This window comes from Elephantulus edwardii, unplaced genomic scaffold (assembly GCF_000299155.1).
Source record: "Elephantulus edwardii isolate Elephantulus edwardi_28Jun2011 unplaced genomic scaffold, EleEdw1.0 scaffold00101, whole genome shotgun sequence".
NCBI classification, from domain to species: domain Eukaryota; kingdom Metazoa; phylum Chordata; class Mammalia; order Macroscelidea; family Macroscelididae; genus Elephantulus; species Elephantulus edwardii.
Window position 1 is genome coordinate 4,233,881 of NW_006399851.1, and position 14,434 is coordinate 4,248,314.

Here is a 14,434-nt window from a genome sequence, read left to right on the forward strand (position 1 = left end):
TTCTCCTCATAGAGCCCAGCCTCTCGGATAATCTCCTCTGCACACAGGTTGAAAAGGTATGGAGACAGGACACATCCCTGGAGTATGTCCTTCCCAATTTGAACTATGCAGTGTTACCCTGCATTCTGACGACTGCCTCTTGGTCCAAGTATAGGTTTCACATTAGCACGATTAAATGTTCTGGAATTCCCATTCTTCTCAAAGTCAACCACAGCTTGTTAGGATCCACACAGTCAAATGCCTTTGCATAATCAATAAAACACAAATAGACATTCTTCTGGTATTCTCTGTTTTCACATAAGATCCATCTAACATCAGCTACAATATCCCTAGTACCACGACCCCTTTTAAATCCAGCTTGGACTTCTGGAAGTTCTCTGCTGATGTGCTGTTCCAGCCGTTTTTGGATAATCTTGAGTAGAATCTTGCTTGCATGTGAAATCAATGATATTGTTCTGTAGTTTCCGCACTCAGTTGGGTCACCCTTCTTTGGAATGGGAACAAATACAGATCTCTTCCAGTCAGTTCATTGGCCACGTGGTTGTGCTCCAGATTTCTTGGCACAACTTGGTGAGCACATCCAGGGCAGCATCTATTAGCTGAAATATCTCAATTGGTATTCCATCTATTCCTGGGGCCTTATTTTTTGCTATTTCCTTCAAAGCAGCTTGAACTTCTTCCTTCATCACCATAGGCTCTTGCTCAAATGTTATTTCATCAAATTCTTCTGTATCTGCCAATTCCTTTCAATACAATGACTCAGTATATTCCATCCATCTTCTTTTAATACTTCCTAGATCATTTAATATTCTGCCTAAATCACCTTTGATTATAGCAACTCTAGGTTTGAATTTGTTCCTCAGTTCCTTGAGCTTAAGAAATGCTGAACGAGTTTGGCCCTTTTGATTTTCTGACTCTAGCTCCTCACACATTTCATTGTAATATTTTTTTCATTCTTTATTTTTAACATTACTAATTACTACATTAGTGAAGTTAAAAATAAAGAATGAAAATAAGAAAAATAATTAAGGATGTTTTGATAAATTATATGGCGTAGAAAATACATCATGAATAGTAATAACAGTTCACATAAAATTTTGGAAGTTAAATCTGTTTCTTAGATATCATTATGTACGGGTCCTCCAATGCCTGCTATTATTAGCAAAAGCTCATTTTTATAATTCTTATTGACATAAGTGAAGGAGGAAAATTTTCATTGCTGTTAAAATTTGAGTGTGAACAAATTTTAAAAAAATATATTACCATTGTATGTATAAAAATGTATTAAAGATCCTATTGGACAGTCTCTTTATGTAATAGTCCAAAAAGCAAGCCCTAGTGGACTGGCATGACCTTCAAGTCTTTCTTCTATGGTCCCAAGATGGCCAGACACCACATCCAAACATATTATCAAGAGAAAGAGAAGGCAGTTGCCTCATCTTTGTTTCTTCTTTTTACAGTAAAGAAAACTTCCCATCATATCTCATTAGCCAACATTTTGTCAACTCTCTATCTACCCATGCTGGGTAGTGAAATAGAGGAAGACCTTCAGTTAGATGGATTGACATAATGACTAACACAATTGTGCTTGAGCTTGACAGATATCATGATCAGAGGATGGTGCCGGATAAGGCAAGTTTCAGGTTTCTTATTCACGGGGTCACTATGAGTTGCAGTCAGCTCAAAAGCACCTAACAACAACATACCCAATCATTGGCAAGAGGAAGGGAATTATTAAAAATAGCTTTAACCACCCCAAGAGCCATTTTCTAGAGATAGACATCCTACCAAAATGTTCAGCTATATAGATCCATGACTGGGGAAGGGGTGGTGAGAGATCTGTTCATATGTAAGTAGGGAGTTTCTGGTGGATTTGTGGTAAGGAGTGGTGCTGCCAACTCAAAGGAACACAGTTTGGATCCATCAACTGCTCAGAGAGAAAAAAATGGGCAGTTTCCTCTCATGCCATTCTCTGCCTTGGAAAACCCACTGGAGTCAGCTATGAGCTGGTTATGACTTGATAGTATACAACAACAAAATGTGCAAGAAGAAATTTAGATACTGTGTGTCAAACACACTACTTTCAAGTCTATTCTTAATATGGTCAACATAGTTATAATCCTCAATATAAAATAACCACCTAAAAACCTGCTTTATGCAGATGACACAACCCAGCTTGCTGAAACCGAGGAGGAACTGAGGCATTTGCTACAGAAGGTCAAGAACTGCAGCTTTCAATATGGATTGAAGTTCAACATCAAGAAAACAAAGATTCTCATTACTTGGCTAATTGGCAACATCATGATAGATGACAGAGAGACTGAGAGTGTTAACAGCTTCAGCTTGCTCAGTTACACAATCAACACTCCTGGTACCAGTGCCAGAAAATCAAAAGATTAGTTGCATTGGGAAAGTCTGCTGTCAGGGATCACTCCAGAGTACTGAAGAGCAATGATGTCAGTCTGAAGACTAAGGTGTGCCAAATTCAGGCCATGGTCTTTGCAGTTACTTGCTATGCATCAAAGAGCTGGACAATAACTAAATAGAATCATTATCAATGCCTTTGAGTGGTGGTGCTGGAGAAGGGTATTGACTATACCATGAACTGCCAGGAGAACAAACAGGTTCATCCTGGAGAGGGTGAAACCAGGCTGCTTCTTGGAGGCAAGGATTCTGAAGCTCCGTCTGACATGCTCTGGGCATGTTGCAAGGACCAGTCCTTGGAGAGGGACATTATGTTTGGAAGGGTGGAGGGACAGTAAGAGAGAGGAAGACTCTGGATGAATATTGACTCAGTGCCTGGGGTACTGGGGGATAGGTATATCAGAGACAATGAAGCTGGCTTAAGATAGATCAGGGTTCAAAGTTCTTGTACCTATGATGAAAGTGACTCAAGGGCACATAACATCACCACCACCATCTATGTGTTGTAAAATCCTAACCTCTATGTTAATGACGGGGCTCCATTGTCATATTCCATAGGGAGCTGCATTGCTAACTCAAGTGCCATGCCTCTCTGATGGTTTGAATCCACCAGGGACACATTCAAGGAAAAATGGGCCATCTCCTCTTGTGAGATTTACTGCTTCAGAGACCCTTCAGAGGGTCAACTGAATCTGTTCCTACTCCACAGCGAAGACTGACATTTTATTGATGTTAATGGAGCAAGATTAGAAGTAGTTTTGTAAACATATGGACCATGGGCCTTTGAGTTGGCAACATTTTACCATTAGGTCACCAAAGCTATGTATAAAATAACAAATTCCCTTTACCCATAGTGTCACCAAGTTCCCTTCTAAACAACAAATCTTTGAACCAGCTCTGTACTCAAGTTTTATTAGGTATCCTTTCTTTCCGTTAGGTGCCATCAAGTTGAGTACAACTCAGTGATTCAATAAACAGCCAACCTGATCCCTGCCCTATCTTGTGCCATTCTAATCCTCTCAGGCACACTAGAGCCCATTGCTGAGGTCAATGTGTCAATTCATCTTGTTGCAAGTTTTCATCTCCTTCACTTATACTCCACCTTTCCAAGCATGATATCTGTATCTGAGGAATAGTCTCACCTAGCTACAAATCCAAAGTATGAAAGATGAAGTTTAGCCATCTTTGCTTCCAAGGAACACACTGGCTTCATTTTTTCTAAGACAAATCTACTTGTTCTTTTGGCAATCCATGGAATATTCAGTACTCTTCTCCAACACAACTCAAATCTGTCATCCTTTTTTATTTTCCAGCTCTCTAATGTATAGCTTTCATTATGTGCCATCGAGTTGCTTGCGACTCATAGCAACCCTATGGACAATAGCCCTAAACCCTGCTCTATCCTGTGCCAACCTTATAGTCTCTGACACACCTACTCCCATTACCCCAGTCACTGAGTCAATCCATCTCATTGAGGGTTTTCCTCTCTTGTGCTGTCTCTCCATTTTCCCAAATATGATGTCTCTCTCCAAGGACCAGTTCCTCCTTTGCAACATGATGAAGCTTCGGAATCCTTGCCTCCTAGGAGCAGCCCGGTTAGCAGGTGATTGAAAAGACCATGGCCTGAACCAGGTCCACCTTAGTTTCAAACTGACATACTTGCTCTTCAACATGGCAGACCAATACAACATGGCCTATTATCTTCAGGACTGACATTTTCTAAGAGGAATAGTCAATATATATGCTGCTGGTTTACAACTAGCTACTATGGGGGACCAATTCCTCTTTTTTAGAAGGTCAATAGGCTGTTTTGTTCTTGCAAACCTTTTCTATACTTAGAGATCCTTCTATTTAAGAGACACACGTGAGTCTCCACTCTCCTCCACTGCTCCCTCTAGCTCTCTGCTAGAAGCCTGAGTGAACGTCAGGACCTAGAGCAGTAAGATCCTTCTATTCTGATCTGCATGTCCTGCACAAGCGATGGTGACGCTTGTTCTACCATGATCATTAACATGAGCTCTCTGCCACTTTGTTAACACACAACACTTTCAGGTATGGTTGCTTATTTACATTACCGTGGTCGAGTTTATTTACCTTATATTCAATCACATCAATCATACTTAAATCCCTGGGCATTTGTCTTTAAAACAGAATGCAGCACATTTCTAGGAGAATATTCTCCCCACTCCAAAACAGAAAACAAAAATATAAAATTAATAGAATATCAGGTAGCTGAATGAACACTGTGCTTCACTCCTGGGTCTTCTCTGGGATTTTACAGTGAACTGTATCCAGAGGTTGCCAGTGGCAATTCATGAGGGAGTCATAGAGCTCTTCACTTTTCACCATAAATTCCTTGTTTAACGTCTCAGTATTGAAGTGCACATTTGGATCTACAGAAACCAACAATGCATATTTAAAAATAGAGTTTCACAAGACACATACTGGAAATTGCTTAAAAGTAAAATGTGCTTAATTTTCTAATGTTAGCAAGAAGTATTGAAGACACTAAATGTTAACTTTTAAGAAGTGTAGGTTCCCCTGGAAATTTTAAATTTAAGCTTAAAAACTAGTAGTACCACTAGATCCAAGGTTCTCACCACTGTGCCAATTGGCTGCACCATGACAGATGGAGAAGAGATTGAGATTATTAACAAATTCTGTCAGTACCCTTGGCATCAGAAGTCATGAAACTAAAAGATGAATTGCATTAGGAAAATCTGCTGTCAGGGACTTCTCCAGAGTGCTAATGAGCAGTGATGTCGATCTAGAGATAAAGGTGCACCTGATCCAGGCCATTGTCTTTGCAATTACTTGCTATGCATCAGAAACTGGACAATAAATAAGGATGACAGAAGAATTGACACATTTGAGATATGATGCTGGAGAAGAGAATCGAACATATCATGGACTGTCAAAAGAACAAACAGGTCTGTCCTGGAGAGAGTGAAGCCAAGTTGCTCCTTGGAGGCAAGGATTTTGAGGTTCTGTCTCATACTTTGGGCATGTTGCTAGGAGGAACTAGTCCTTGGAGAAGGACATCATGGTTGGAAGAGTGACAGTGCAAGAGAGGAAGACCCAGGATAAGATGGATTGATTTAGTATCAGATAATGAGGGTAAATGTGTCAGAGACAGTTTGACTGGCTCAGGAAGGAGCCGGATTCAGAGTTATTGTACATAGGATCTCCATGAATTGAAGTAGACTCAATGGCACAAAATAACAACAACAGATGATGGAGGAGGTCAAGGGAAAGTCAAAGATGAGTTCCTGGCAGAAACATTTAGATACGGTGGCACACTCGGTGAGCCAGGACCAGGCCTTAGGACAAGGCTTTAAAAAAACAAACATTTGTTGTTTTGTGTTTGAGATATTTCACTCAGCATCATGTCAGTCACAAAAGGACAAATACTGCATAGCACCAGTGTTACAAGGCAGGGCTGGCATGGGGAATGAGGGTGCAAAGAAAGAATGAAAAGAGTAGTTAGAAACCCTGCATCTGAACAGATTCAGAATAAGAGGTCCAAAATAAGAGGTGCATTGCAAAGTGGACTGGGGGAAGAGGAAGGGAGAGGAAGGGAAGAAATTGCACAACAATGAATGAATATTTAAAACAAAGAGAAAGTGAGTTGGGGGAGGGGAAATGGAGGGAGAGGGAGGAAAATGTGCAACAATGAATAAATAAAAATCTAATTTGTCTGCAAACTTTCATTAAAATTACATTTAAAAAAATGTTTTTAAAAAAGCAAACACGTTGCCTTATCTGCTTAGTTAAAAAACTGATACAGGAGAACACATAGCAAGCAATTCAGGAACAGAAGACCGAAGCTTCTTTTCTGAAACCTGGCACCCATCATGTGGAGGTAGCCTTTTGCTAACATGAAGGCATTAGACTAAGATTTTTCATTCCACAGTTGTCTGTTCCCAGTGGTTTACAAGTTTGCCAAGGTCACTGACTTTTTAAATGTAATTTCTTCATTTCTTTATGCAAAAGTGAAGGGGAAAGCCCTTCCTGTTGCCTTTGTAAGTTTTTTGCAAGCCTTAGCCACTTTGAACCATCATTTACCTCCTTAACACCCATATAAGCCAGTTGCTAGTAAGCCAATCAGGACTCACAGCAATCCCATCTGAACCAGTGTAGAACTGTGCTCTACCAGGTTTTCAGTGGCTGGTGTTTTTTGGTGTGACTTTAAAAAAAAAATAGATAAATAAGCATTTCTTTTTTAATTTTTATTTTATTATTATTCTTGTATGTGTACTGCCAGAGCAGATCTGACTGGTAAAGGAGGAGATTGACCCTCCTTCTCCAGCAGAGCATCTGGTGGATTTGAACCATGTGCCTGTGGAATAGCAGTGCAGCTTCTTGCCACTAGGCCATCAGAGCTCCCTTCAATAAGCATTTCTTCTGAGGCAACTGTGGATGGATTTGAACATCCAGCTTTCTGATCAGCAGCCAAACACATGAATCATTTGAACCACCCAGGTCCATGTTTTTAATCTGGATCTGTATGCCCATTTGTACTTATTATTTTGAAGCCATTAAAAAGTCCCTGGACACCATTTAAGTGTCCCAAACCACTTCACATATTTATTCATTGTGACTGTGTTGTCTTGTTCCTGTGCTATAAAACATCTCACTGCTCTTGAGAACATTTCCCTTCAATGCTTCTGATCTCAAAATTGGATGCTGCTAACATTTTTCCTGACTTTTCCCAAGTCTTCCTTCCCAATGTTACACTCCAGTATCCTTCACTGCTAGGGGCAATTGTCAGAGTCATTGATGCTGACCACTTCTCAGGAGCAGCATCAGGACCACTGCTAACAGACACCCCCTCTTCTCTAGCCTGTAACATGGAAATCAGCTACATCTTAGTCAGCAATGTAGCTCTAACTGCACCACAGAGACTGTTGCAGTAATATTGACTATCAACTGTAACAGATGACTATAAAACACAAACTAACAGCATGTTCCCTAAACTGTGGTTTAGGGCTAGTCCTGTAGACCTATGCTGTCAAGTGCAGTAGCCAATAGTCATAGATGAAATTGAACCCTTGAGTTGTGACTAGTCCAAGTTGAGATGGAGTGCAAGTGGAAAATAAACACACTGGGTTTCAAAGATTTTGTGTGTAAAAGAATGAAAAATCTCATTGATAATTTTAAAATTCTTGTTACATGTTGAAAATATTTTTTATTTATTAAGTTAAATGAAATACATTAAAATTCATTTCACATGATTCTTTCCTCTTTATAATTTGGCTATGAAAAATTTTCAGATGACTTATGTGGGCAGATTTGAAGTTCACATCATCTCTCTATTGAGAGCTGCTGCTATGACTATGATTATTACAGAGGTTGTTATTATGTCAGGCTATTTTAAAACACTTAAGAGCACTTTAGAGATACCATCTTCACACTTCCTCTAAAGGAAATGGGAAATCATGCTCGTTTTATCAATGAGAAAAATCAACCCACTGAGGGAGAGATTAAGCAATTTGGAAACACAGAGTTTTTCAAGTAGGATTTAAACCCTGGTCATCTATATTCACCAGAACATTCTTATTGTTAGTTTTCCTCCATCATTTTTATAGACTGTCTGCATAATTAGAGGAAAATTACACTGGGATTTTAACCAGAATGCATCCCTGAGAGCTAGAATACACTTATCATTGAGTCAGAATCCATCCATGGTGACCCCATATGTGTCAGACTAGAACTGCACTCCATGGGATTTTCAATAGTTAATTGTTCAGAAGTAATCACCAGGTGTTTCTGCCAGGGTTTTCTGGGTGAATGCAGTCCTCTAACATTTTCAAGATAGAAAAGCATGCTGACCTGATTATCTAGGTACTTCAAAAGCTAGCACAAGCCACCTTTAATCATATTTATGTCAAAGACCTACAAATCAGATCTCTCTGATAATATTTGAAGATGTTTTTAAATAGAAATTTCATTTTACTTAAGTATGAATATTTCAAACTCTGTATTAGTCACTGTGGCTTTGGGCACTAATGCTGCACTCTTTGACAAAAATTACAAAGACAATAGATGGATTTGTCTGGGACAGGGTAGAGGTATAAGAAAGAGACATAGTGTGATTAAGAAACAAGCATAGTGTTTGCCATGTTCCTGCTCTATTTTACTTTCTTATAACTTAAACAAATAAATAAAGGAAGCAAAGTTTTTTCCTTCTCTTCCCTAAATAAAGCACATTCCAAAAGAGACAGAATATACTTTGTTCTTTCAAAATAGATCAAGAACCTGGGTGGAGCCTGATGGTCTGAGCAGACCTATCAAGTCCCCCAGGAACCAACAACCCATGGGAAATAAGATGTCAAAGCCACTGCCTTCAATCATCCTTTATGCCTTAAAAAACAAAATCAAAGCACCACGAGGGACACAGTTTAAAGTTACAGAGGAAATGGACCTTGAAAACAACTTACTGTCCTCTTATCTGGGGGGATGTCCCCATTTCCCAGGCCCCCAGGAAGACCCGGAGCAGCAGTTGAGCTGAAATTGTTCCCATACTGGATCTTTTTCATTTTTTTCCCCTCTAGAATCCCAAAATATGACACATCACTGAAGAGACTGGCTTAGGCAATCTACAGTGGAATTTTCCAGTTGGATCTTTGTTTCTAGCAAGTTAAGTGAAAGAGCAGTTTGGAAATTGGGTTAGGTTCTGCTTGCAAGCCCATGCTTTATGTTACCTTCTAGTAGGTCTTCATCTTGGCTTTCAGCTACAGCTGTGGTTTCCTAAAAGAAAATTAATGAGAAATAATAACTTCACTAGTAAAGTTTAATATCACCAGATGCTTTCCCATTTTGGTTTTTTTAATGTACTTCTCAAACAGTATCTAAAAAATAAAGATTCTTTTAACTCAGATCTATTATGAACTTTGATTAGAAGGAATACTACAACTACTACAACTATGAAATGGGTGGACTGAGTCAATAGAAGGGTAGTCACAAAAGAAGAATAGATCTATCAAAGCCCTCTGACTTCTCAGAAGATTCTAAAAAATTAAATGGCATCTTTGAGAGCTGAGCTAGATACCACAACCCAGGGATTCTGGGGTGCAGATCCCACAGCTTCTCTATCCGGTACCCCACATATGCCTGGAGCCATTGCCTTCCTTCCAGATGACAGTCTGCAAATTCTTCATCAGTGCTTTCTTCTCAAGGCCTTCCAATAAATCTCAGCCCTGTGTCTTAGCCAGGGACTAGGACAACAGATACCGAAGGAAAAGTAGAGGCTACAGAAGAGCAAAATGTTGATTTACGTTCTTAATGTGTCAAGTAAGAAAAAAAAAATCCCAAATCAAATTCACTGTGTCCAGTCAGAGCCAACTCCTAGCCACCCCTCAGGTTTTAAGAGGCTGTAAATTGAGTGGGAGGAGATTTCCCATCTTTCTCCCATAGAGAAGCTAGTTGGTGGATATTAACTCTGTGCCTTTGCGTTGGAAATGCAACTCTATACCCACTAATAAATTCCAGAAACACTTCTGGAATAAATCCAGATCTGTTAAACTAGATCCTGTTGACTCCACTAGAGAAATAAAACTTTTATTGTCACTTCTATGTCTAAACAGCACTTCTCTAGCAGTTCAATCCACCAGTGGTCCATCAGGAGAAATACTAGTAATATCCTTTCATGTGATTCATAGTTTCAGAAAACTCATTGGAGGGTCAGCTATCAGCTGGTTCCAACTCAATGGCAATAACTCTGTCTGCTTCTATCCTTACCAGCTGAGAGTCTGGTGTTGTTTTTTTGTTTGTTTTGTTTTATTTTGTTTTTGTTAAGGATATACAGTTATTCTAAGAACTACACATTCTAGAAAAGATTGCTTAATTCCTGACACCAAGAAGCTTAATTAAGTTACCTTTGTTTATAACAAGATTCTATTCAGAGTCAAATATCCACTCCATCTCCTTTTTGATCTATCTGGAATTATGCCCCCTCCTCCACTCCGAAATATGTCCTAGTTTGAGAAATGAGATGTATGGTTACCATAAATTTAACCACACTATTTGTACTTTTTCTATTTAGAAATGACTGGAACAACCAGAATCTGTGCTTACATGAAGTTTGACTTATAATGCAAAACCCAAGCAGCTTCCCATTCCCTTCTTTTCAGTGGTAAACTGGGGTAAACCTAAAACACCCTAAACTACCAGAGTTGAGAATAAAAATAATCTGGAAATAAGAGTATTTTCTTTGGGGGAGTAACAAAAATGAATTAAATAAAAAAGAATAATTGCTTATGCCCAAGTCAAGAACTTTCTGGTGAGCATTTCTTATTTACCTCAAGATTTAGGAGGAACTGAGCAAAACTGGAATGCTGATAGGAACCCTGGCAGCATAGCAATTAAAACATTAAGTTGCCAACAAAAAGGTCTTACATTCAATCCCACAAGTTTTCCATAGATTACAGCCTCAGGCTTTTGTCTCGTTAGATGGAAATAGCTGTTCTCCCAATAAGCCCAGGAGATGTGTGGCTCTAGACATGAGCAGGTAGCTGGAATTGGGAGCTGTATTAAGAAATTGGTGCTTTCCCAATAAACAAATGAATGGATAGAGAAGCTGTGGTATATTCACACAATGGAATACTAGGCTGCATTGAAAAACAAGGAACTCAAGCAATATTATTTAATATGGATGACCCTGGAGGACATTATGCTGAGTGAAGTATCTCAGTCACAAAAAGACAAATACTGCGTGGTGCCACTGTTGTAAAGCAGGACTGACCTCGGGCTTGGGAAGAGACTGAGAAGGATGAGTTCAATAATGTATACTGCATTGAAACATATGCGGGAGAAAACTGTTTAAGAAGGAAAATTACTAGGGATTTTTGTCATGACAGGAGTCCAGAATGAAGGCTGTATAGAGGAGTGGACCTGGGAGGAGGGATTGTAAAACAATGAAAAAATTTTTCTTTTACTTTTCCAAGAGGGTAGTGTTCTGGAAGAGAGGGTTGGGAAGGGAGTAAAGTGCAACATTGAATGGATGGGGGGAAAATGTGTCGAATTGGGGGAAAAAAATAAATTGGTTCTTCCTTGAGCCTTTATTTGCACAGGTGGGAATAATTACCCTAACAATGAGCTGCTTCTGGAGAGGACATGAAGGTACTCTTGGACATTATCAAGTAGCAATAACTGGGAGTGGCATCAATGAGAAGATGGAACTTCCCTGTGCCTTTTTCTGCTCAAGTGGGAATAGCTCCCCTCCAAACTAGCCATGAGAGAAGGGACAGGTACATGGCCATTAGCAACTGCTGAGACTTGAAAGCTGCACTGTTGGGACTTTGACACTTTCCAGGGCCTTTTTCCCTGAGCAAAATATCCCAGGCAACACTCTTGGGACTTTGTGTACCCCTGCAAGAAACCACCTTTCACTCCAATAAAATAGAGAAGCAGGCCTGCCCCAGCTAGACATAGGGAAACACTCCAGCTCCTGTCTCATCAAAGGAAAACTGGATGAGAAGCTTGCCCCAAGAAATGGGGAATAGATCTGTCCATAGATGATAACCAGGAAGACTAACTTATCAATAGCATCATAAGATAAGGAACTGTCAACAACCAATGTAGAAACAATAGAAGTTGGCTCATACATACCAAGAAGGACTTCGCATAATGTCAAGAAAGTAGCAGGCAGCTTAAAATATTATTGGAAAAAACAAAATAAGTCTTTTCCTTTAAAAAGCTGATAAGGTTGCTGATGCAAACCATTATTGCAGAACGTATATGAGGATCCAAGGAGGGGAGAGGGGAGCAGAGGGGTGAGGATGGGTGAGGAGGGGTAGTTAATCATAAGGTCACACAATTTGGTGGGTGAAGGGAGGGGTGGGTAAAAAAAATGGAAAAGATCTAGTGTGGAAAACTATGTATAAGAGCTTTGTATGTAAACCAGTATAAAATAAAAATTTTTAAAAATTTTATTTGATTCTTTGGCTAAGACAGAAGAGATAATTTATTGTGCACATTACATCCAACCACAACTAAGCAGAATTAGTCCAGAATATTATAGGTCCAGGGCAATAGGTGAAAAAGAGCCTGGTTTTGAAGGAGGAAGGTGGACCTCTCAGAAGTGTTCATGGTGATTGACTGGTAATGGATGTTCTAGATCCCTTGAATAAGAAGCTCTAGACAGGAGCATTCAGTCCAATGTGTAGCAGTATCCCCAGCCTGTGGCATTCTCTACTCCTGCCACTGTGGTGTTTGTGGGTGCACACACTCACGTTTACTTGGACCTCTGCCTCACCCTCTTTTATGCTTCAGCCTGCACATTCACTTTTTCCTCCACTTGACCCACATGGTTTTGAGGTCTCAAACAAGATGATATTAAAATTGAGAGAGCTAAAATAAAAATTTTATTTTTAAAAAATAAAAAAGATTGCAGATGTAATGAATACTCCAGAAGAGGAAGAAGAAAGATACTGTTGTGGAATTGCATGAATCACTATTAAAGAACTTATAAACTTAGGAAGAAAAGAAACAAAAAATAGAGATACAAAAATTTTAAAAATCATTGTAAGACAGAAAGGGTACAAAGAGCACAGTCCTGGAAATAACAGAAATGCATGAAAAGGCAATCCAGAATATCAAGAACAAAATGGCAGATTTTCCAATATGTTAGAAGGACAAAAAAGCAGAACAGGAGAGATAGAACAGAGAGTCAGTGAACTAAAATGCAGGAATCTCAATGGAAACTAATAAGAGGGGGGGAAACAAGACAGAAGGAAAATGAAGAAAACATTATAATTATGCAAAACAACATCAAATGGAACAACGTGCATGTGATTGGAATTTCTGAACAGAAGAAAGGGAGGGAAACCACTGAGAAAATAGTAAAAGAGGAACTAGAAGAAAACATCTCAGGTATCATGAAAAACAAAGGATTCCACTTAAAGGAAGCTCAGAGAACTTCCAACAGACCAAACCTCAAAAGAAAAACATTAACTAAGATAAATGATCAAATCCTCCAAAATCAAAGATTTTTTTTTTGTTATGTGCCATTGAATAGCCTGCAACCCATAGCAACTTTATGTACAGCAAATCTGAACCCTGCCCTGTCCTGGTTCTGAATGAGTCTCACTAATTCCAACACATCAACTCCCATTGGCCCAGTCACTGTATCAATCCATCTCATCCAGGGTCTTCCTCTCCTATACCATCCTTTTACCCTTCCAAGCATGATGTTCTTCTCCAAGGACTATGTGGCTATGTGCCCAAAGCATGTGAGATGGGAACTTAAAAATCCTAGCCTCCAAGGAGAAACATGGTTTCACCCTCTCCAAGACAGACCTATTTGTTTTCTTGGTGGCCCATGGTATGTTCAAGATGCTTCGTCAGCATCACAACTAAAAGGCATCAATTCTTCTTTTATCATCCTTAATCACTATTGAGTTTTCTGATGCATAGCAAGTAATTGCAAAGACCATGGCCTGGATTAGGCACACCTTAGTCTCTAGACTGATAGTATTGTCAGTGCTTTTCAGTACTCTGGAGAGGTCCCTGACAGGAGATTTTCCCAATGCAATTTGTCTTTTGATTTTCTGACTGTTGGTGAGGACAGAATACTAAAAGTAGAGTAAGAAAAATGAAGTATCACCCACAAAGTGGAACCAATTAGACTAAGCTCTGATTTCTCAGCAGAAACCATGTGAACAAGAAGATAATGGGATGGCATATACAGAAGACTGCAAGAAAACAATTGCCAGCCAAGGCTGAAAGAAAACAATCCTGCACCCAGCAGAATTGTCCATTAAATATTAAGGAGGAACCAAGATATTTTCAGAAAAGCAGAAATTCAAGGAAATTGTGAAAACAAGACTAACTCTACAAGAAATTCTAAAAGTCATCCTTTGCACAGACATACCAAAGAAAGTGATCTAACCTTAATAAACAGAAAAAGAAACAACAAAATGGCAAATAATAAAGCTGTCTTTTCAATATTCACACATAATGTGAATGGTTAAACACACCAATTAAAAGGAAAAGAGTATCAGAACGGATT

At 39.2% G+C, this 14,434-nt stretch overlaps 1 protein-coding gene across 1 annotated transcript in view; it reads right to left on the minus strand.

Moving 5' to 3' along the window:
- Positions 1-4,674: 4,674 nt before the first annotated feature.
- The window catches only part of LOC102859045 (chromosome unknown open reading frame, human C6orf52), a 27,001-nt gene continuing 17,241 nt past the window's right edge, over positions 4,675-14,434 (minus strand). The window contains exons 4-5 of the mRNA XM_006891625.1: positions 9,129-9,174; positions 4,675-4,817 (exon numbers count right to left, since the gene is read on the minus strand). Of these exons, the coding sequence (XP_006891687.1) occupies positions 4,675-4,817; positions 9,129-9,174 (189 nt within the window). The remainder of the gene's footprint in view (positions 4,818-9,128; positions 9,175-14,434) is intronic.